Source organism: Vulpes vulpes, chromosome 3 (assembly GCF_048418805.1).
Source record: "Vulpes vulpes isolate BD-2025 chromosome 3, VulVul3, whole genome shotgun sequence".
Lineage (NCBI taxonomy): Eukaryota > Metazoa > Chordata > Mammalia > Carnivora > Canidae > Vulpes > Vulpes vulpes.
In genome coordinates, this window is record NC_132782.1 from 54156460 (window position 1) to 54181298 (window position 24839).

Sequence of the window (24839 nt, forward strand, 5' to 3'; positions counted from 1 at the left end):
AGTGCTCCGTTCATCAGTCACTGAGTGTATCGGTGTGAACATGAAGAGAGAGGACAAGAGGACAGAGGAGACAGTACCATCACACGTAGATAGTACTTTCTAGCACTTGTGTATCCAGCAGGAGCCTCGCAGGTGGTGTTGACTGTGGGGAGTTGTTTCTTAACGGTACTTCAGAGAAAGAGTGTGGGTGTGGAGGCTGTCCTTCCCTCAGCTGCCACGGGGGTGGTGGGAACAGGAGCTTGCGTGGCCCATATTGATGGGCTCCGTTCATTCCGACGGGAGATGGAGCGGAGGGGGTGAGGCCAGGTTGGCGCTCTCGGGGAGGTGGCACAGAACACTGTGCTAGAGACACAACCCAATGAGAGGCAGGAGACTCCTGCTACACCCATGCTCGTCCCCACCTGGCTCAAGCGTCTCATGCAGGACACGTCTCTCCCTGGGCCTCAAGGTCTCCATCTGCCCTGAGGGGTGATCCAACCGCTTCTCCTACCACACAGGTTGTTGCTAGCATACAGTGAGATCATGGCTCTCAGCTCCTTCTAACAACCCCTTCTGACTCCTTAGGATGAAGCAGTTCTCACTAATAGCCAAACTGTGAACTGCTAGCAGCAACTATGTTCCAGAGGAATCAGATATGGGAAAAGCCCTCTCTGGCTGCCCCTGGTCCAGTGGGGGAGAAAAGATACTTCTGCAACCAAGCTGGGGAGGGCGCAACAGAAGTGGCTTCTGAAAATTATGGGAGGGAGCACATCCTATGGGTCTCAAGTAAATCTCCTGGCAGCAGTGGTATGGGGCCCGGTAGGGGCCATGACCAGGAGGGATGGATGAGGGCAGGGCTGGCGATGGAGGGGACTGCATGGATAAACGCCAGCCACTGGGGCGATGGGAGAGTGTTCCCCAGATGCTTTTCCAACTATTCCTGCTCATAAGGTCTCCCAGAAGAGCCCCAAATGCATACATACAGAAGTTGAAGAAAAAGGGTATGAAGATATGGTCCTGAGATGGCCCCCATCCCTTTCTCCAAGGAGTGCCTGTGACATTGAACACTCAGTTGTTCATGAGCTCAGAGGACAGTTCCCATGGGGCTACCCTGTGCTGCACCCAGAAGAACCCATCAAACTAAGAGACTCTTAAAGACAGAGAACTGAGGGTTGCTGGAGGGGAGGTGGGCAGGGGAAGGGCTGGAAGGGTGGTGGGGATTAGGAGGGCACTGGTGATGAGGAGCACGGGGGCTTGTATGTAAGTGATGAATCACTGAATTCTACTCCTGACACCGATTTTATACCATGTATTAACTAACTAGAATCTAAAGTTTTGAGGGAAAAAATGTAAAATTAAAAAAAAAAAAAAAGAATGCTTCAGTCTCACGTCCCACCCTGAGGGAGTCTGCATTCCAGGAGAGCAAGCACATCACACAGGGTGGTGTCCCGAAGCCATCTGGAGGAGAAGAGCCATCCTGCGCGGGGGGGGGGGGGGGGGGGGGGGGGGGTGCAGAGGAAAGAGATGCCCTTCCATGTGTCCAAGAAGAAAGTCTGAAGCTTGCATTTAGGACCCTCTGGCCTCAGACCGCAGCCCACCTACACCAGCTCCCTCAGCTCCATTCACAACCCTCAAACCCCATAAAGCTTTGCCTCTCATTCTTCTTCTCAGGGCCATGACTAGGGTATTCACTGGTTAAGGCCGATTTTTAAAATTTTGAATAAAATATTATTGATTCTTGTTTGTCCTCGGATTCCAGTATGGCTCAGCATAACATGATCACTGATCCTGTCCTTATTTAAAATGTTGATATTTCACTCAGCTTAAAATCTTACATTAATTGTGATTTTTAAAAGATATTATATGCATAGTATTTACCCAGTCACTGAATTTTTTGGTGCCCCCTTAAATTGGGAGGCCAATGCCTGCCTCCCCTCCTCTTCCAAATCCCAGTGCTGCCCTTCCTGTTTTCCTGCCCCCTCCCCACACCAAATCCACCCCTCACCCGGCCTGGCCCAATGCCACTCCTTCACCAAGCTCGCTGACAAAGGGGTGCGCCCTCCTGGCTTTCTGACCCCTGATTGAACTCCCCCACAAACACCCTAAAGAAAAGGGATTCTCTCTTATTGGTCTCTGGATCTTATGTAGAACTTAGCACAGCCTACACATACAGCAAAAACCTAGCAATTGTTTGGTAAGCAATGAATTGGATGAAGGAATGAATGAATGAATGAATGAATGAATGAATGAATGAGATCTCATTTTCTAATCTCTTCTAGAAACAAACATGAGATGTCTTTCCCCAGATACGGACTCACCGAGCATCCCGGAGGACGGGGGGTTGGGCTGGATCTCCTCTGGGGAGACTTCTTGAATGATGTCCCATAGCTCCCAAGGCATCTGGGGCTTGAGAATGTAAAAAGGCTGGTCGGGATGCAGCTTGCGATAGCTCTTGTAGTTCTCAAAGAAGCTGTAGTCGGGGCTCTGGTACCACTGAAAGGGAAGGAGAGGATCTTCTCAAGAAGAGGGATGTGCCTCAGAGCTCCTTCCTTGGAGCAGACTCCAGACTTCTCCGCATCACAGCTCTCGCTTGACAGCACAGCAGACTCAGCACACAGCTGGTGCTCACAGGGAGTTTTGAGCTTGGCCACCCCGGCACAGCCTCAGACTTCGGGATCATGACTCAAGGAATGCCATCAGGGCCCAAAGGGGCCATTGGCACCATCTAATCCCACTTCTTATTTTTAAAGGGGTGAAAACTGGGGCACAGCTTGCCACATCTGTGGGTCTGGAGCCCCTGTCCCGCCCCAGGCAAACTTCAGTTCTAAGTGAGACCAGAGCAAGACTGTGGAGGCTGAGGTGGCGAGGGCACCGGGGACGGATGACCAGAGCCCAGGGGGTCTGACTTCAGAATCCAGTGTCCCCAGGACAGCAGCCTCCCTCCTTGCGCCCTGACACCGTTGTCTTGTGGCACTACGGCACGTAGGGAGAGGCTGGTTGACACGCCCGACGGACAGCAAGCATGCCACTCTGGAGGAGCTGCAGAGCAAGGGGGCCTGAGACTCCCAACCCCGAAACAGAGCCCTCCGCTTGGTAAACAAAGTCCTGGGCCAGGTGACTTCCCCTCTCCATACTCTAGTCTCCTCACCTGTACAAGGGAAACAGCCATGCCCCTATCTACTTCCCTCTGTTGTTATGAGTGAAATGGGAAGAATTCTGGAAAGCAGAATGGTGATTCTGTCCCAGGAATGTGTAATCACTGTCTACTCCTGCTGATCCGCACCCGAAATGACTGTACTGGACGGCCCCACCCGACAGTGAGAAATCCAGCCACCCCGACTCCTGACCCGCGCCAGAGTTAAGAGAGAAACACGGCCCTGTGGGGCCGAGCACAGCAGCAAGGCTGCAGGACAGGAATACTTCTGCGCTGCTCGTCCGGATGACGAAGGAGCCAGTCTTCAGGGCTGGCCAAGGTCAGCCGTGACTTTCAAAACCCAGGAACTTGGGAGCATCTCTGAGTCTTCTGTTGAAGACTCAATCTCTCTTTCCCACGGACGCCCACCTACCTTTGGGATATCTGAATGGTAAACAGACGGGTCCCACACAATTAGGATTCCTTCGTTGTACAGACTGTCCTTGAGGAAGCGCCCTTCGGTGGTGACCAGCTGCAAGGAAGAAACAGACCAACTGTCACCTGGATGCTGACATGTAAACGCTTGGCTTGACAAGCACCACCGGAGGCCCCAGGGCCCTCGACGCTTCTGTCTTGGTGTAGCACTTAATTTCAGTGATCTGTGAGATCAGCCGTCGGACGTTCACCTTCAAAAGCACACTTACCCCAGGTGGAAACTGAGAGGAACAAGTGGCAGAAATCAAATCAAGAGCTGCTCTGAAACGAAGAGCAAGAATCACCACAATCCCTCCGCACCCCGATCGCTCACCATCATGAGGCAGAGAGCTAATCAGTGTCACTGTAATAGCCCAAGAATGACTATGGGAAGGTGTCAACCCAGAGAGCGGCAACTTGCCAGGAGCCTCTGAAGTCATTCAGCTACCTCGTCCCCCCCCAAAGGTAAGAATGGCCTGGAAGCCTGAAGACTACAATCCCACTTCCTCAGTATATCTTTGAGATAAGAACTATTAGCAGTAGGCCCACCTTGGCTGGGTTCTACTCGGTGCTAAGGAGTCCCCAGGGAGGGGTGGCTCAGTCGGTTAAGCGTCTGCCTTTGGCTTAGGTTATGATCTCAGGGTCCTGGGACTGGATCCTGCATCAGGTTCCCTGCATCTCTGTCTCTCTCTGCCTCCCGCTCCCCTTGCTTGTGCACTCTCTCTCTCTTAAATAAAATCTTTATGGGGATCCCTGGGTGGCTCAGCGATTTGGTGCCTGCCTTTGGCCCAGGGCACGGTCCTAGAGTCCCGGGATCGAGTCCTGAGTCGGGATCCTAGCATGGAGCCTGATTTTCCCTCTGCCTATGTCTCTGCCCCTCTCTCTTTCTATGTCTATCATGAATAAATAAATAAAATCTTTAAAATAAATAAATAAAATCTTTCAAAAAAAAAAAAAAGGAAAAAAAAAAAAAAAAGGAGTCCCCAGGGGGTTACAGGGTGCCAGCGTGAGTCTGGCCATGAGGTGAGTGAGTGTTTAGGGACAAATCATAGCCAGCCAAGCCAGGGGAGTGGGGAGGGAGGAGACAGGATGTCCCAGCTGTGACTGTGACATGTGGCAGAGACTGCTAGGTATCACCCAATATCCATTCATTCTTTCTTCCTTGGAAACAAACATTTCTGTTTACCTCAACACATGGCCACCTAAAATAAAGATGACCTGAAATAAAAATTTCCCAACTTAAAAAAAAAAAAAAATTTCCCAACTTCTCTTACAGCTAAGTCTGGCCCCGTGATAAAATTCTGGCGAAGGGTATGTGAGCAAGTGTGACTTCCAGAAAGTGTCCTTAGAGGCAAATTCATGCCTTTCTTTGTTCATTCCTCCTTCCTGCCAGCTGAGAGTGGATGTGATGGCTGGAGCTGGAGCAGTCATCTTGGACCATGAAGCTGAAGTCCCATGACTGAAGGGCAAATGCACAAGGTAGCAGAAGCCTGGGTTCCTGACACACTAGAACACCATAGCAGTTCTGGAATGTCCACCCTTGGCCTTCTTTTACATGACATAGAAATACATTTTTATCTTGTTAACCTAGTGTTGAGGGGTGGACAGCGTGTTCCTGTCACTAACAGACAAACCTAATTCTACTCACTACCATGAGGAGCTTATCTGGGAATACGCAGGTTGTCCAGTGCAGCTAGGATACAAGGGGAGAGCTAGAAGGTATTAGAAAAACATAGGCAGGGGCCACGCCTATGTGGGTTTCTTCAGTAGATTATGGAACTGGTGAAGGCTTTTCAGTGAGAAGGATGTAAATTGACTAGTGTTCTGGAATCTCGAGAATTTGAGAGAAGGGGAGACCAGGTTTCAGCCAAAAAAAAATGATGGGGAAGGACAAGGAGCTACAACTTGCAGCTGGAGACTTGTAGACTCACTGCGTGCTGAGAGTGAAGGAAAGTGGTTCAAGGGGACTACTAGACCTCAGGCCGTTTCCTACAATGAGAATGTGGAAAGAAAAGCAACTGGTATGTGCCAGGGGTGGGTGAGGTGGGGGTCTGAAGTTCAAGGATGAGGCAGTTGGGCTCAAGTCCCACAGCGAGGGGCCACTGGATCAAGGAATGTCTTCTCACTTTAAGTGCAGTCCTGTGTCCCTGGGAAGCATTGTAACCCCCGGCACAGGCATGCAGTGCTGTGGTCCAAAGGCGGGCCAGGCATCCTGGCAGGCCCTTGCTTTGCAAGGCAGACACCATGGAGCTGGCGACAGGGAGGCCCAGGGAGCAGTGGGCGACCTCCCACTATTCTATACTTTGGGGACAGAATTCCACAACTTCATTCCTATTCCCACCCCACTCCGCCCCCCTCGGAGAGGCTGGTGTATTGAGAGCCCAGGTCTTTTCCTGAGCCCCGCTTCTTTCTCTGCCATCAGCCAGGTGATGCAGGTGTGCTCAGGAGGATAGAGACAACTGGGATTCTTAAAACGTCCCTGCTCCTCCCAGTAATCTCTGCACAAGGAGGAGGCCACTGGCAGCCAGTTCTGGCATCCTAAGGCTTTCCTGGGATCTGGGGCTTTGCGGGCCTCAAGTCCCAAGGGAGCTGCTCAAAAGTCTCTTCTCCTTTACCACAAAGGCGAACAACGATAGCAACCGATGCCATCCGGTGCCGTTCATCCCAAGCCACGTACTTCCATACACTGTCTCAGTTCATCTTCGCAACAGCCCCAGGAGGTATTATTATTATTAGTACGCTCGTTTTATAAATGAGATAAAGTGAGAGATGCCAAGAAACTCGCCCCAGCTTACAGCTAGTAGCAGGGGGTCCGGACGGGAGCCCTGCTGCCTGGCCCCAGGGTCCGCCCCGCTGACCGACCCGCACTGCCTCCCGCAAGGGTGGGGGGTCGGCGGGGGTTTGGGAGGAGACAGACACGGCGCGAGAATGTTGCTTGTCTGAGTCGCAGCAAGTCAAAGCTGGAAGATCCTCGAGGGGCTGGACCCAATCCATCACGTTTAGATGGGTAAACTGAGGTCCAGAGAGCAGAGAGACCTGTGGGCGAGCTGGGCACAGAGCCAGAAGGGGAGCCCAGAGGCTGCCCCCCCCCCCAGTGCGCATGCGCATAAGGAGCGCCCTGGCGCCACAGCCTCGGTCCTCACGCGCATGCGCACGCTGGGTAACCCCCCCCCCCCCCCCCCCCCGCTCCCTCCAGCTGCTGCGCGGGGAAGCGCTGAGTAAGAAACTGAGAAGAGAGGAAGGTAAGGGCTCGTTTTCCAGAGCAGGAGCAGAGGTGACGGCAGCCAGGCCCCAGGGGGGACGGGGAGCGGCGGGCAAGCACCCCGCAAGTGGAAACGGACCTGGCCCTGACCTGCCCGCGCGCATTCTCGCATTCTGGCGGCCCTAAAGTGACGCTGAGAGATGTCCCCCTACCCGAGGGGCCTCCGCGCGGCTCCGGGAGGCGGGCAGTGCTCCGGGGCCGGGGAGGGCCATTTCCCCTCGCGGGGCTCAGGTGCGGGGGGACCAGCCGGGGCACCAGCCGTGCCAGGAGCATCTCGGCCAGCCAAGGCGCTGGGGACAGAATGCGCATCTTCTCAGGTGCCCCTGCCCTTAGCCTGGTGCAGAGTCCGACTGGGGTCCGGGATCCCAGGAGCCTCGTGACGAGGGACGTGAGTCATCGCCACAGCAACAGAGCCCCCAGGGACACCTGCCAGGAAAAGGCCACGCAGGGAGACGGAGAGGTGCTATTATGGAAACCTGTTTGTTTATTTTTATTTTTTAAAAAGAGTTTATTTATTTATTCACGAGAGACACAGAGAGAGAGAGAGAGGCAGAGACACAGCCAGGGGGAGAAGCAGGCTCCATGCAGGGAGCCCGACGTGGGACTCGATCCGGGGTCTCCAGGATCGGGCCCTGGGCTGCAAGCGGCGCTAAACCGCTGTGCCACCAGGGCTGCCCATGGAAACCTGTTTAAAGTCATCTCTCCAGTCACAAAGTAAGAAATGCTCACTGCAGAAAGTGAGAGAAGAAAACACACGACTGCATAAGAGTAAGAAAACAACAGACAATATCTGTATGAATATGTTGGCCTTTTTTCTCCCCAAATCTTTTTTCCCCTCAGTTATAGACTGAACTACGTCTTCCCGCCCCCCACCAAAATTCTTATGTTGAAACCCTAACCCTCGATGTGACTATATTGGAGATGGGGCCTTCGAGGAGATAATTAAGGTTTAATGAGGTCACAAGGATGGGTCCTTCATCTGATAAGACTGATATCCTTATAAGAAAAGGAAGAGACCCTAAAGATCTCTCTCTCTCTCTCTCCCCCCCCACATGTGCACCAAGGAAAGGCCACGTGAAGAGGCGGAGAGGTGGCCCTCCACAAGCCACGAAGAGAGCCCTTATCAGAGACCAAGCTTTATGGCACCCTGATCTTGTACCTCTGACCTCCAGAATTGTGAGAAAATAAATCTCTGTTGTACAAGCACTCCCATCTGTGGTATTTTGATGGCAGGCCTAGGACACTGATAGACCGTGTGTGTGTGTGTGTGTGTGTGTAGATACTGATAACTATTGAGTCTAGACTTACTGTCTTGTTAAACTCATACACAATCAAAGTCCATGTCTTCTTAATCCTCCCTCACAGTATTTTCAGCCCCAAACAGGGCCTGAAAAGGAAGCTGTCAGAGGTCATATAACTGGCCCAGGATTGCACAGCTAAGAAAGGCTGGAGCTAGGGTACAAATTAAGGACTGTCTCATCTTTTCCCACTGTACCAGACAACCTTCATTCAAGACAGTAAAAAGTCTGTGTTCCAGCTGCCAAACTGGCAACTTTGCCAGAGTTACAGAAGTAGTCAGCGCTCCAGGAAGACACACGGAGCGGTGGTAGAGGTCCTGAGCAGATACGAAAACTGAAGGCCTGACCATGGTAAACTGGACCTGGACAAGAAGCAGGTGCTCTCACAGAGAGAAGGGTACCTCAAGTGGAAGGCCACTGCAAACCCCAAATCAGAGGTGCCTGTAATTCCCCCTGGCATCCCAGAAAGTCATCAAAAGAATCAGCAAGTATAAGAAGAATTGATGTTGGAAAGTACTTCACGGTCCAAGCTGGAGAGGTTACAAGAATAAAGCTACAAAATTCAGCCACAAAGGACTACTATGCCACTATAACAAAGGAGGAGGAAAATTTCTACAAGCTAATGGAGTGATTTCGAGAAGACACTCGGAGAGAAGCAGTGTAAAAGAGCACACAGAGCCCACTGCACTATCTTCTGTGTAAGAGCCACGGGGACCTCAGAAACCCTATACACTGTTTGTCTTGACAAACACAAACGCAGAAGGACACATCTAAACACAGTACAGTTGGCTGCCAACAAAGGGTGAGGGTAGAGCAGGGCGGGAGGAATGTTATAGGGGTGGTTAACACTTCTCTGTAGCTTTTCGGATAGTTTTGAATTTGGAGAGCATGTTAATATTGTGCATGATTTAAAAAGAAGGAAAAGAAAACCCCAAAACTGAAACAAAATGGATACAACAGAATTTCAAATGAATTCGACAATCGCAGTGAAGAGAAACACTTCGGAGGGAGGAATCCAGGTGACTTAGGTATAAGATACATCTTGTGACTGTGCGACCCCAGGCTTGGGCAGCATGTGGAGGAAAACTGCAAATCCATCCTGAACTCCCTCTGGTAGATTTGGAGTACGGAGAGATGTGCAAAGTAATTTTCAAACTATCTTAGGGGTATTACCAATGCGAGCAAATAAATAAATGGGCACATGTGTTAGATGCAGGATCCTCACTGTGAAAGGAGGGGGAAATGCAAATATAGAATGCAGAAGGCAAGGGATACTTTATGTGGATAGACTGAATTCAGTCGGGGTCTATCATTTCTAAAACAGGCATATCTGCGTGAACATGCATGTGTCTATGCAGATGTGTCCATGCACACACGCAGGTCCATATATGCCAGTAAATACATGAATGCGTGTATACATGTACTATTTCCTAGTTCTTTGTGCTATAAGAGCCAAGAAGCAAAGATACTTCAGTAGGCATGAACCACCTAGCACCCAGATCTTGGTTTCTAATATCAATGTTTACTTAAAAGAGCCAAGATTCCTTGGAAAAAATGACATATTCCAGAGCTAAGGTAGGTTAGTATGAGGAAATAAAACTTTCCTCAATATCTCAGTGCTCCTGCTATAAGCCCTAGATGCCTATACTCTTCTATACCATCAGAATGAACTCTATAGTTATTTGTCTAATTAGTTGGTCTGCTCTGGTTCAAAACATAATTAAATCTCTTATCTCCCCAAGAAGGCAAATGGTTATAGCTCAGACGATATATCTAGGTTAATACAGAGATATGCTAAGAGGCCAGGAAGCCTGGTGCAAGAGGAAAGAGGTCCAGGAACTTATAGACGTCTCTGGTTTCACATCTGAGCCAGTTTATATTCTAAAGGACTGGATTAAGAAGGGTTCCCTTTGAGGGAGGGGACAGCTACCTCCTGCCTCTTACAAGTGGTGTGTTAGAGAGAGGGGAGAACCACCTACTTTTTGTCCCTTGCCTATGAAGTACCTTGCTAGTCATGTAGGACAACTGATGTGGCTCTCATTGCATTGCCCTAGAAGTCAGAGCTTGAGCAAGGAAGAACTAGTACGTTTATTATCTGTTGTACAGTATTAGATCAGAAATCTATCTCTGATCCAGAATACACGTGTATATATACATTCAGCATAAAACTAATAAAGATGAAACATTTAAAACACAACAGATAAGTACAAAATTAATTGGACTACCTTGTTATGCCAGAAGATACCAAACTTAAAAAAAAAAAAAAAACTAAGGAGGGCATGCATGTCACAGAGAAATAGGGGCCAGCTTCAAGGAACTCCCACTGGCCAAATCTAAGACTATTTGAACACCAAAGTAATTCAGAACAATGATGAATTACAAACCACCGGAAAAAGAGGAATCCATGAGTTCTTACCAACCATAGATAGAGAAAGGAGAGGAGAGAGGGAGAAGATACATGGAGGAGGAGAAGGGAGGGCTCTCACTCACAGTAGAATTCCAAGTGCCAACCTAATGATGCAGAACAGAGAGAGCTATAGTTAGAAGACTACCATTTTGCAAGCATCAAAGGAAAGACTGGTTCAGGCAAAAGTGAGCCAGGTATGCTAAATATAGGAGGAAATTTTGATGAGGAGAAGAATAGTGGCACAGTGTTAAAGTATTCAGCCATACACTATAAGGGAAAGGTAATAGCTATACAGTGGAGAAATCAGACAATACCTTATCCAGGTGATCAGAATTAAAATCAGCTGAAGGGCAGATAGACTTTGGATGCCTCCTGGTGTGATGCTCTTAGGAGGACCCAACATCATGTGTGTGCTTTTCCAGCCAGGAATGTATGAACCGAATCTAAGAGAAGGCATCGGAAAAACCTCAAATAATTTATTTTTTTGAAGAAGGACTTCATTCTTCAAAAATGTCAGTGCCTTAAATGAAGAAGAAAGGCTATGGAAATATTCCAGACGAAAGGAGACTGAAGAGGCACAACTAAATGCACTACCAGATCATGGACAGGATCCTGTACCAAAATAAATTAATATATGCCATAAAAGACAGTATTAGGTCAATCAGCAAACAAACCTATCTGGAACTCAGATTAAAGTGTATCATCAGTGTAAACATAAAAAGTTGATAACTGTGCTTTGATTGCATAAAACAATAATCTCGTTCTTAGGAAACAAAGCCTAAGGTGGTGTATTAACTTAGTCCATTCAGGAACTACTATAATAAAATACCAGAAGCTGAGTGCCTTAAAGAGCAGACATTTAGTTCTCGTAGTTCCAGAGGCTGGGAAGTCCAAGGTCAAGGTGCCAACATATCTGGTTCCCCAGTGGGAGCCCACCTCCTGGCTTGCAGATGGCTGCCTTCTCCATGTCCTCATGTAGTAGAGATTTCTCTCTTCTTCTGAGGGCATTAATCCCATCATAGAGGCCCCACCCTCAAGACTTCTTTTTCATCTGGTCATCTTCCAAAGGCCCCATAGCCAAGCACCATTGCACTGGAGGTTAGGGCTTCAACATATAAATTCAAGAGAGACACTTTCAGTCTAGAACACTCTGCCCCTGGATCCTCCAAAATCACATCCTTCTCACATGCAAAATAGATGAATTCCACCCAACCTCCTAGATGTCTCAATTCATTCCTATACCAACTCTAAAGTCTGAAGTCTCATGTGAATATTATGCAAATCAGATAGGGTGAGACAGTTCATCCTGAAGCAAAACTCTTCCCCAGCTGTGAACCTATGAAACCAGAAAAGTCATGTACAAAGTACAGTGGTGGGATGGCACAGGATAGACATTCCCATTCCAAAAGGGAAAAATCAGAAGGAAAAAAGAGGTGACAGGTCCCAAGAAAGTCCAAAACCTAGCAAAGGAAATACCACTAGATGTTAAGGCTTGAGAAGAACCCTCTTTGGTTCAGTGCTGTGCCCTACGGACCCACGAGGGCAGCGGTCCCATCTGTGTGGCTCTGCCAGGCCACAATCTCACAGCCAGGGCTCTGAGCAGCTACCATCTGGCCTATTAAAACCAAGGCCTCCCTCCCACCTTTGAAACCAAGGATGCAACCTTGATGATTTCTGCATCACCTTTGGGATCATGCTTTTCCTTTCATGAAGAACAATGCCCATTCGCAGCCCAAGAATATAGTTCTGGCTCGTAGGACCTAAGAGGCCCACAGCCTTCCTCCACTTTGTCCCGTCTCCTTCAGCTCAAGCTGGCAGAGTTTCTGCTGTGGTGCTGAGTAGGTCTGTGGTTCACACCCTTGCTGATCTCCTTATCAAATGGTTTTGGGGCCACCCCTTCATTTTCTCTTTAGAACAATTTTTTATTTTTCTTTCTTTTGCCATACAGATATGCCAAGAATTTTCCAAACCTTTAAGCTCTGTTTCATTTTTGCTAAACAATTCCTTTTTTAATTCATTTCTCTCTTCTCACATTTCACTAAATGAAGTCAGGGGAAACCAAGCCAGTCCTTCAACACTTTGCTTGGAAATCACCTCAAGTAAATCATCCAATTTCTTTGCTCACAAGTTCTACCTTCCACAAAACACTAGAACTCAGTTCAGCCAAAATCTCTGCCACTTTCTAACAAGGATCACTCTTTCTCCATTGTTCGAGAACATGTTCCTTATTTCCATCTGAGACCTCACCAGAAGGGCCTCTGTTATCTGTATTTCCTCCAACATTCTGTTTGTGATTATTTACATCTTCTTTTAAAAGATGGAAACTCTCTCTCCTGCCCTCCTCTCCTCTTTTTGAACCCTCACCAGAATTTCCCTTAGTATCTATATTTCTAGCATGCCCTTCAAAACTCCTCCAGCTTCTACCAATTACCCAGTTCCAGAGCCACTCCACATTGTTAGGTTTTTGTAATAGCAAAATTCTACCACTCAGCACCAAAAACCCTTAGCTCAGGCTGCTATGATAAAATACCATAGACTGGGAGGCTTAAACAACAGACATTTACTTCTCATGGTTCTGGATGATGGGAAGTCCAAGGTCAAGGTGCTAGTAGATTGGTTCTTAGTGAGGATGCTCATCTTGACTTGTAAATGGCCGCCTTCCTCACATGGCATATTATGGCGGGGGTGGGGGCCCACGCTCAAGAACCCATCTAAATAGATTTGTCTCCCAAAGACCCCATTTCCGGATATAATCACACTGAAGATTAGAGCTTCACTATATGAATGGGGGAGGGCATAAACTTTCTGCCCACACCAAGTATTTAGGGATTGATGTCTACAATATATACAACTTCCTCTCAAATGAAAAAATATTACAAAGAATGAACAGAGCAGATGATGCAGCAATGAGGTAAAACAAAGAAATAGTGAGTGCCTCTGGATTAACAGTATACAGGCATTCTTCCTATTAGATATATTATTGCAACTTTTTTTGCAAGTTTTAAAGTACTTCCAAATAACAAGTCCAAAAAAAATTTTTTTAAGAACTTAGAGAAGTTTGGAGGCAGTCCATTGAGTGAGCCGAAGGTTCTCTAGACTATGCTTCATTCAACAAATATTTATTGCATGCCTACCACGTATTGGGCACTGGTCCTGGTACTTGGGTATATACAGTGAACAAAACAGACAAACACATCTCCTCTCGGAGACAGAACATCATGGTGGGAGAGCCAGGCCACGGGTGAGATGGGTAACTCCAAGGAGGGAGTGAGAGGCGAGGACTGGGAAGGTTCCAGAAGAGAGCCGGTGAGGAGTCTGACCCAGCTGTGAGGAGGCCTTCATCCTGTCCAGGCCTGCCATTACCTTCTGTGTTGTGCAGGCCACCTTCTCTTCCCGGGCCTGGGTCATCTTGTTTGGAAAATGAAATGACCCAGTAAGACCCTGAGCTCCACAAGGGCAGGGAGCATGTCTGTCTGTTTTACTGCTATTGTGGGCTGCTCAATTCCAGCTCCCTTCACAGAGGCTGGCACAGGGCAGGTGATCAAATAAGAACTTCTGGAATGAATTCATGGCTCGTTGATCTTCAAAGTCCTTTTAAGCTCTGTGAATTCCAATACTGCTTGAATCACCCCAAAGGATGTCTCCTATCACATCAGACATCACATCATTTTCTACAGACATTAAAAAGGATAATGAGAGAAATACAGTAAATCTTTTACAAAAGGATAAAGAGGTAATATTATGAACAACTTCATGCCAATAAATTCAATAACTTAGAAGAAATGAACAAATTTCTTGAAAGATACAAACTTCCAAAGGTTAGTCAAGAAGGAACAGGTAACATGAATAGCCCTAAATCTTTTCCTTTTTTTTTAAGATTATATTTATTTATTTGACAGAGAGAGTGAGAGAACACAAGCAGGGGAAGAGGCAGGCGGAAGGTGAAGGAGGCTCCCTGCTGAGCAAGGAGCCTGATGTGGGGCTCAATCCCAGGACCCCAGGATCAGGATCTGAGCTGAACCCAGACGCTTAACTGACTGAGCCACTCAGAAGCCCCGAATAGCCCTAAATCTATTAAAGAAATTGAGTTTATAGCTAAAAACTTCCCACAAGGTAAATTAGGCTTTACTGACAAACTCTACAACATGCAAAAAAAAAAAAAAAAAAAAAAGAAAGAAAAAGAAAAGAAAGAAACATGCCAACTCTACACAAACTCTTCCAGAAAACTGGCAAACAAACTTCGATCCAAATCCCTCCTCTATCACATCTTTTCTGCCCTCCCCTGAGCAATTCACTCAGACTCTTTGAACCTAGGTATCCTCACATAAAATAGTGGTTGGTGATCACACTTCACAGCACTGACCCCAAGATCAAGTGAGATAAGATATGTATGGGCCTCAGACAGAAGAAGTATTAAAGAAGTGGCACCAGCTGTGGTCTCAGGCTAAGCCTCAGTAAGTGATCTGGGAATGTCCCGGTTGAAGTCCAATCAGGACGCCCTGTTGCCACATACGACATAGGCTTTCTCTCCCTAACCTGGAAGAGGGCTTCTTAGGCAAACCTACCACAGCTTTAAAGGAAATCTTCGCAGGATGGATACTTACCTCTCCATTAACCACCTGGAAGAAATGCCTAAGGAGGGGCAGCCTCCCAAATCCAAGAGAATTTCAGGGCTCCTCCAAGCTCCCTCTTCTTGATCGCTGCCCCTACAGATCTGGAGATCATACCCATTCTCTCTGAAGTCACAGTCTCCAGCTCCAAAGTGGCCAGCATGGCCTGGAAATCCTGCTCCATTCCTCTGTCTGGCTCCTTCCTCTGCTCGCTTCAGGCCTTCTTTGCTCAAACCTCCTCTACTGAAACCTCACTTCCCCTCAGTCTCCTTACAAAAAAAAACAAACAACAACTTCCCTTTCTCTACATCCTACTTTTTTGGAGAAAATAGCAGCCCTTTCATCCTTCCATTCCAAATGGTCTCTTGCTACATCTTTCCTAGCCTTCTTCTCTTCTGACTCCCTCCTGTGGGGGGCTTGATTCTCAGCTGGGCTTTGGATCAATCCCTCTACCCCATCACTTAGGTATTATCCCCTCTTTTTAGTATATTCAGTTTCTCCCTCCATCATTTGGTTTCTCCTCATTGACCTAAAAGAAAATTATGGTGGTAAAATATACCTACCATAAAATGTACCATTTCCACCATTTTTAAGTGTACCGCTCAGTGGCATTAAGTGCATCCATGCTCTCATACAACCATTACACCATCCGTCTCTAGAACTTCTTCATTGTCCCAAAACAAAACTTTCTACCTATTAAACAATAATTCCTCGCCACCCCCAGAAACCACCATTCAACACTCTGTCTTTATGAATCTGATGCACCCACACAGCACATGCTCTCTTGTGACTGTCTTCCCAGTGACTTGTAAACTTACTCAGTTCTCTCCAATCTAAAAAAAAAAAAAAAGAAAAGAACAGAAACTGGTGCTGGAACTCTCGACTCTCTCAGACTCCCTGCCCTGCTTCTCTTCTGCCCTACAGAGCTAGCCTTCCTGAAAGAACTATCCACATTGGCCTTCCCCACTCACTCCTGACCCTAGGCTCCAATTGGCATATGGCATCCCTGCTCTCCCAAAAAGCTGCTGACAAAGGTCACCAGTGGCCTCCCTTTGGCCAGAGAGAAAACAATGCTTTTCAGGCCTCACCTCAGAGGGCCTTGGTAGCATCGGACATTGCTGACTACCCTCTCTTTTTGTTTTCATTACCCAAAGCCCCTGCATAGAACTTCTGTCTACACCCTGTCCCTCATGCTTTCATTTGGCCCCACTGTTTCATTGCCTCACATATAAAAATGACTGGCAAAGGGACACCTGTGGCTCAGTGGTTGAGCATCTGCCTTCGCCTCAGGGTGTGATCCCGGGGTCCTGGAATCGAGTCCCACATCAGGCTCCCCCCAGGCAGCCTGCTTCTCCCTCTGCCTGTGTCTCTGCCCCTCTCTCTGTATCTCTCATGAATAAGTAAATAAAATCTTTTTAAAAAAAAAAAAAAGGCAAATTCTCACCTCCAGCCCAGAGGTCACCATTGAGCTCCAACCCCCTCTGTAGAGCTTCCTACTTGACATCTCTTCACAGGTCTCTATGAGGCAGCTCAGATTAACCCCATCCAGAACCACAGTTTTTAATCCTACCCTCCTCTCTGACCCTAGCCCACACAACCCAAAATGTCTTCAAGCACTTGCAATCCCAGTGACTTCCAGCCGGCCAACAACACAAGCCAGAAATCCAGTAGCACCTGCAGCCCCTCTCCCTTCACCCCCCACTGCTGACCCACTAATGTCTCAGGACCACACATGCCAATCCATCTCAAATCCATTCCATTCCATTCTCATGCTTACCCTCATTTCTCCTCTGCAGCAACTGTTAGCATTGCCCTGCAAGAGCCTCCTAACTGTGTCTCCATGCACCGCAGGGCTCTGATCAGATGGATGCCAGCAACCTTTGCAGAGAGTACGTCTGGTCATGCCACAGAGATTAGCCCTGGCTGCAGCACCAGGGCATGGCTCCCCCTTACCTTCAGCCTCAGTGCTCACCACACCCCCACACATGCTCCCCACCCCCTGGGCCCTTATCTTCCCTTGCCCTGTCCATACATGGCCTCACATAGGCCGTTGTCTCATTAGGCAAGGCCCTCGCTCTTCTCAACTTCTATACCCACACAGCTGACTCACCTCCTCACGACTCCTGATGTCCCTGACCAGGGAGAGTTTCCCCTGAATGGGCTCTGGGAGCACCTTGATCCTGTCCTTTGTAGTTCTCTGTTGCAACCGTCTGTCTCTGCATAGCAACTGATTGCAGCCGTAGGTGGCAGGTGAAGGCACCCAGCCTTCTGGGCTCACCACTGTATCCCCCAAACCCATCTCAGCGCCACCCCACATGAATGTAAGAGTAGCTATCATCCACTGACGTATATGCCAGGTACTAGGGGCTCTCCGTGGTCTTCTCACTTATTCCTCCTAACAACCTTGTGCCATGAAGAAGGTACTGCTATTCTCCCCTCCACGCCTGAACAGATGGAGGCATAAGTAACTTATGCACGATCATTTAGCTATTAAGAAGTAGAGCCAGGTCTCAGCCCTAGGCAGGCTGACTGCAGACCGATGTGCTGACTACTGCATTTCACTCGGTACTGTCCATATTTGTGAAAGGGGGAAGGGAGGGACAGAGGGAGGCAAAGGTGGATCTTTGGGTACCACCTTATACAGAAGTAGAGGTCAAGCTGTAGCACTTCCTGAGCTCTCCCACTCCAGGATTTCTTTGACTGGGGCATGAGAAGGAAAAGGAGAAAGAAGGGAAAGCTCATCCCACCTTCTCTGCCTGATTTTCTAGACTTGCCAGGTCCAAAAGCAGCCATGAAGCTCCAGCCTCATCTCCTCTCGAGGGCAACACAAAGCCATCCCCACCCCCTTGCCAGTGAGACTTATTTGGATGTCTCCTTCATTGCCTATGTATCTCTGTCCTGCCGATACCACTTTTAAGAATGCCTATTACTCTTTCTCCAAATCCTACCCATCTTTCAAAGCCTACTCTGGTGCCACATGCTCCGGAGCTCCATAGTCTCTTGCTCACCAATCTAGTTCTTTTATTCTTCCCTCTTCTAGTTTATAATACAAGTCATATAAAACCCAAATATGAGGTTAAATAATAAATAGGAACTGAAAACACATAGAGTCTACCGAGGATATTACAGTGACAAAGAGTGACATTATCACCAAGGGATTTGAGAAAGAACAGAAAACAAAATGGCAGCCACTTGCAAAGAAGTTAAGTTCGTCAATCCCAGTCCCTTCATAGAAAGGTTCCTATGACTGTGGGCCTCAGATGGAAAGTGGGCCATGCAAGACGCAGTTTCTGCCCAGCTGGTGAGTTCCTGAGGGGCAAACAGTGAAGAGACTGTTGTCTGAGGGAAACAGAGGTAGGGCCTTGTGCCAGAGGGGTGAAGAACTGGAACAGTTCAAAGGGCACTTATGATCACTCCCAGGATGTGCTCCCCAGCCACAGAGTCCCAGGCAACATAGAGTCTACACACTGACATAAAAACACCCAAGGTTTATGTGCTTACACAGAGAACAACAAACATTGATAGTTGTGAGCAAGGTGAATGTGTTTGTAGACCTCTCATGCTAGTTTTGATATATGGGTCGTTTTGGTTTTTTGTTTTTGTTTTTGTTTTTGTTTTTTACCACTCATTAAATTTATTAACAGAACTTTGTGGCAAGAGTATTTCTCAAGTCCCCATTAGTTTTGAGAAATCAGTATGTCCTACCTGGAAACACTTCAGGAAACTAATTCTCTTGCAGAATTCATGAGGGCAATGCAACACTTCTAGTGCCATAAAACACATCATCATCTGGTGCTGATGTCTTATGATACTTGTAAACTATTTTATAGCTTATCAAACACACCCACATTTATTGCTCCCCTTACGTTTCACAGTATCCCTCACTCTGATATTCTCTGCCACGTTGTCCCTCATGCAATACTCACATACAACCTGGCAGCTATGGAGACAGCAGAACTCTGCTTTCTCAGGGCACTGGACACCTCTGTTAATGCCATCTGATGCCTTCGGGGCTTTTTCATGAACACATCACCAGGCTGGGTCTTAGAATGACCTCAGGAAGGTCATGGGACTTAATTTGGCAGTTCTGCTATGCTCCCAGTAGGTGGGTTCTACATTAGGATCTATACTGTGATCCTTCTCTCACTCCAGATCCACACAGAAGAAATTTTACCTGAGAGTTCATCAGGCGAATGGTGGTTTTCGTGCCCACATCTTGTTGGAAACTGGCTGTGGGTGCCCCATTAAACCTCAGGACTGCGTCATGATCATCTATAAACCACAAGGAAAGAGAAAAGAGGTGATGAGCACCAGCAACATGCAGAAACAGAGGAAGGTCTGGAGGGAGAGAGGGCAGGAAGAAGGGGAGAGGCAAGAGAATACTACTTCCTAATCTTTATCCCATCATGATCCCCATCACAAGAGAAAAGGATCATATTTATATGGGGCATTCTGGTACAGTTTGTAGACAGAGATGACCACCCACCTGCCTGGCAAAACCTAACGAGGCTCGTATTGTTGCATCCCTGAAATCCATTCCATGACTCCAGTATGCCTGGGCACGACAGAAAGGTGAATAGGGCCAGCGTGCTACCTCAGATGTAATCACTATTCCAGTTACCAAAGGAGCAAACCAGATATTCTCTTGGTGTTACCAGTAGGTCACACTTCCACCTCCATCAGAAAAATGAAGACGCTTCCCTAAGCTCAGTGTAACCCACAAGTGCAAAGTCCACATAGCACTCTGAAAAGCTTGCAATGCTCAGTAAATTGGAGAGATTTACTACGGTATCCAAGACAACTCCCTGAGTGTTCCATTATGAACCTGAGGCCCAGGAAGGCTCAAAAACCTGAGTGGTGGTAGAGATGGAATAGAAGGTCAGAGATCGAAACTAAATCCCACATTTTCTATTTCTTTGTCAGAAATAGTGTCCTAAATCCAGGCAAAATCAGACAGATCATGTTTTTAAAAATTCATTCACTCCCTGGCTCTAGTTCCCTGTCCCTTGTAGCTGTTTCAGCAGAGATTGGAAGACTTGGAGAATTTTTTCTATTTGGCTTTGACCCATCTTCTGAGGGAGAGGACTAATGACTTTTAAGCTCTATCCCAAACCTGAGCCAACCTCCCATGAGCTCATCCTAACCTTACTTGATTCAAGCAAGTTTAGGGTTCACCACTGCAATCTGCACAAGGTTTGGAGGCCAACCCAATTTTCTGTCGTTTTATTTCCCTCCTCGTGGGAAATTTATTTGGGGTGGTTCTTCATCCACAAAGGTGACACCAGAAGGTGAGGGGCGGGGAGGAACTTGGCTCAACACAAAATGATCTGTAAAAACAATGCCCACGGAATTAAGAGATGAAAGCCTCCCTCTTTACTTCAATTCTAACATAGTTTTTAAGCCTCAGGGGTCTAGACATATCATCTAGTCACAAAAACAACCCTATCTCCATCCTGGGACGAAACTCATCAAAACGGTTTGAAAATTCCATGAGATGTACATAGTCCAAACTTTATCAGCCTCCAGGGCAGACCCCCTGAACTGCAAATAGGGCAGAAGGCACACCTTTACACAACTCAGGTTGCAACACGCTTATCAGTATCAGCCACTGGCTTCGAAAATGACTGGCAGTAATCACACCAGAAAAGCAGATCCATCAGAAGCTTCGCTTGGTCAGCTTCTCCATTTCACAGGTGAGCAAATGACTAATCTGAGCATCTCAGTACCCAAACAGGACCAACTCCGACGGAGTCACTGAGAACTGGATAAAAGGATTATTTACAAAGTTGTAGGCAGAATTTAAAGAAATCCACAGGGAACGGCCAATACCCCAGGGTTGGCTGCAGCAGGGGCCACTACTGGCCTGCCCCAGATGTGGCAAGAAGAGCAGAGGCCCCGAGCTGAAGAAGGCCACTTGTGCACAATGGTGGCCCGTAGGGAAACACGGCTATAACTGATGTCCAGCCAGCGAGGATGGAATCGGTACCCCAACCTCTCTCTCCTCCTTCCCTTGGTTTCTTGGCCTGAGGGAAAAGAGAGAGAGACTCAGAGACAGAGAGGCACTTGAAAGGGGCCAGACTGTAAGCTGAGAAAGAAGCAGCCTGTGAGCATTCTGCAGTGAGAGAGCTGCCCGGGTGGGGGGGGGGGTGGAGGGAGTGAGGGACAGACACCCCAACTTCACTCTCTTCCTTCTCAGTTTTGGAGCAGGACTTCTACTGTCTGGTCCCAAATAAAACCCAGAGAGCATGGAAGCCCAAGTGACACAATCCCAAATTTAACCTCTCAGGGCCCAAAGTGAGCCAAAAAAGGGAAGAGCATGGGGCCGAGGGGTAAATGGAGAGCATCCAGCAAGAGGAGGCTTAGGAGCCATCTCTGGTACTGACCATAAGAAAAGAAAAATGTATTTGTTCACTTAACAAATACTGATTAAGCACCTACTCCCGTCAGGCACAGTTCTAGGCACTGGAGACAATGGCTGTGAGCAAGAAAGACAAGGTCCTTGCCCTCAGAGCTCTTGCCATCCACAGCAAGGAGGGAGCCAACAAAGAAGCACAACCAGCTACACGCAAGACGGTTACAGTCTGTGATTAATACCACGGCACGAATAAACTAGGCGGTATGACAGAGATCCTGCGGGAATCTCCTGTGGACAGAGGGAGGATTCAGGAGCATGCCTTCAAGCTGAACCCAAAGAAGGGCCACCCACGGGGAGGGTCCCAGGAAGCACGGTCCAGCCAGAGGAGGCAGTGTCGTCGGGGCCCCAAGGACAGTAAGGACTTGGCTGGAGACGAGTGAGTGAGGGGAAGAAAAAAAAAATGCAGCTAAAGAAGCTGGCAGGAACCAGGTCACACAGGGTGTGGAGGCCAGGTACGAAGTCTGGATTTTATTCTAAGGAGAAAAAAAAAATATATCAAAGAAGATAACTCTAAAATTGACTACTAAATTGGGCTCCTAAAGAAAGAGGACAGCGGCCTTGTTCACCAAACTATCTTTTGCTATCGGAGGCTGAAGAAGTCCTCAAGTCAGACAGGCCTCTAGGAAATCACCAGCAGAGAAATCCACAGCCACCAGGCCCCCCACAAATGAGCCTTTGCCAGGGGGAGGCTGCAGAACACAGCGGCCACCACTGCTGTTGAGCTTAGAATGAGAGGACAGAAAAAGACACAAATTAGAAAATGCGGAAATAAATGCACCACCATGTGCATGTCTAGAATATTCAACAGAGTCAGCTCCTTAGTAAATTCATCAATACACCAAAATCCACGGTCTGCAGGTATAGTAGCTCTAAATAGCTGAGAATTGGAATGGAAGGGATTTTATCACAATTTAGACCAAGCTTTTTTTAGATTTTCAAGTTGGCTTCATGAATCAGGTAATCACATTTGGGAGGCTATATTCTGCTCCCGGTTAGGAAAATTAGATATAATACACATCAGGGCCGGACAATTATGGCCTTTGAAGGCAAAAATCTGGCCTGTTCTCCGTTTTGGTTAATAAAGTTTTACTGGAACATAGCCAGGCCCGTTCGTTTACTACTGTCTAGTTTGCTTTTGCACTATGACAGCAGAGTTGAGTAGCTGCGAGAGACACTGTATAACCTCAACACCAAAAATATTTGCCATCCGGCCCTTTACAGGAAGTGTTTGCTGACTCCTGATAGAAGCAATCCTATTTTCTGAGCTACACAATCCAAGGATGTCTTCTCAGACCTCACTCTGCACAGAACCCCATCTGCCCCAAATCTACCCAACCTCTGCTCCCCTTGCCTCCCATCGTAAGGCATACACCTGCTTCTCCCTGTTCCTTCTCTCTGGCCTTCAGAAAGCCTGCCTTCCCTGTTCTTTCCCTTACATCTTGTCCCTTACATCTCTACACTTTCCAGAGGCTTTCTCCTGAGCCCTCTCTCCTGACTACAACTACCGCCTAGGGACAAATGACCCCTGCCTGAATCTGATCTCCCCACCCACAACCCGCCCCCCCACCTGACCCTTCCCCCAGAGTCAAAAGCCTAACCGCATAGATATCTACTCAGAGAAATCCACAAACACTTCAGATTCAGGCCCTCCCAGACAGCACCTACCCTCCTCCAAAAGCATGCTCCCCTATGATTCGAGATATCCTCCCAAGCTAGAGACTCTGGCTCCCATCTGTCCCTCAAGGTCCTTTCTAGTTAAATAATTTCTGTCTCTTCTCAAATCAGACCTGTTCTTTCCACCACCACCACGATCACTGCTCCAGCAGGCCAGGCACTTCTCATCCGGAAGTGGCAATAATCCCTGAGAATAGATTACATAGCATTCCCCATAGACAAGGGGGTTCAGAGAAATGAGAAATCCCTCCAAAATGCACATGATCTCATCACTAGCTTGCTGAAAACCCTTCTAGGACTCTATGGCTTAAAGAACGAAACCCAGAGTCTTTTCTGTGACCGTCAACATCCTGTGGGGGCTGTCCCTTGCCTATCTTTCTGGCCTGGCTCCTCAGCCCCTTCACCCTACAGGGCCCCCCAACATGCTCTGCATTTTGTCCCAGGCAGCCTTTGCCTCTTGCTTTTGCCTCAACTCAGAGTGTGCTTCTCCTTCCCGTGGGAGAGCAAGTAAGCAAGAATATCACGGGATTGCTTTTTTTCACCTGACAAGGGATTCATCACACCAAAAACTTTATTATAAAGCTACAACTGGGGCACCTGCGTGGCTCAGTGGTTTAGCATCTGCCCTCAGCTCAGTGAGTGATCCCTGGGGCCATGGGATTGAGTCCTGCATCAGGCTCCCCACAGGGAACCTGCTTCTCCCTCTGCCTCTCTCTGTGTGTCTCTTGTGAATAAATAAAATCTAAAAAAATAATAAAATAAATAAAATAAAATATAAAAAAATAAAAAATAAAATAAATAAAATAAAATAAAATAAAATAAAATAAAATAAAATAAAATAAAATAAAATAAATAAAGCTACAACCCCTGTAGGCACAAGAGCAGAGCGAGTGAGCATGCAGGCCTTGGAGTCGAAGGACCCGGTTTCAAGTCCCAGTCCACTATTTATCCGTTACATAATCTCTTTGAGCCTCAACAGTCAGCTAGTAAGTTAAAAGGGAACAATAATCATCAGTTAAATGGGAACAATAATCATCCCTACATCACAGGATTACAGAGGAGGATTAGAAAGCAAAACATGCTGGGTGCACAGCAGGTGCACAATAAGCGTTACTCCGATTGGTTACAATGTTTGAGAAATATGCTTATTGTTTGAAATGAAAACTCAAATCTAAGTCACCTTACATGTACATGTAACAAAAATAATTGAAAATGACTGTGCCCACCACGGTTGGCTGGTTTCAGGGGCTACTGGAGATAATAGTACATTATTACAATCCCTCTGGTAAACAATTTTGCAATGGACGAAAAAAGAGCCATAAAACTTATCTTACTTTGGTCTTCTAGCCCCATGACTGTGGATATTTTCCCTTTGGTCACTTAAGTTACCTGCACAAAAACCCTGTCAACAGTACAATTTGTAAGAGCAAACAATTCAAAACCATTCGGTACACTCAATACCCGGCAATAAGCAGAACAAATTCTAGGTATAGTGGGAGGGCCGTGGGCCTGACATGCTGTCTGATACTCCCAGGCCTTCAGCAAAGAGCTTTCCCCTTTGTCTTCTGAGACCCGCTCTGTGTTGTT

At 47.5% G+C, this 24839-nt stretch overlaps 1 protein-coding gene across 12 annotated transcripts in view; it reads right to left on the bottom strand.

Moving 5' to 3' along the window:
* Positions 1–24839, bottom strand: part of ST6GAL1 (ST6 beta-galactoside alpha-2,6-sialyltransferase 1) — a 123341-nt gene that overhangs the window by 3394 nt on the left and 95108 nt on the right. For all 12 annotated transcript variants that reach the window (XM_072752489.1, XM_072752490.1, XM_072752487.1 and 9 more), the window contains 3 exons: positions 19338–19435; positions 3546–3644; positions 2298–2472 (listed from right to left, as the gene is read on the bottom strand). In XM_072752489.1, coding sequence (XP_072608590.1) covers positions 2298–2472; positions 3546–3644; positions 19338–19435 — 372 coding nt within the window. The remainder of the gene's footprint in view (positions 1–2297; positions 2473–3545; positions 3645–19337; positions 19436–24839) is intronic.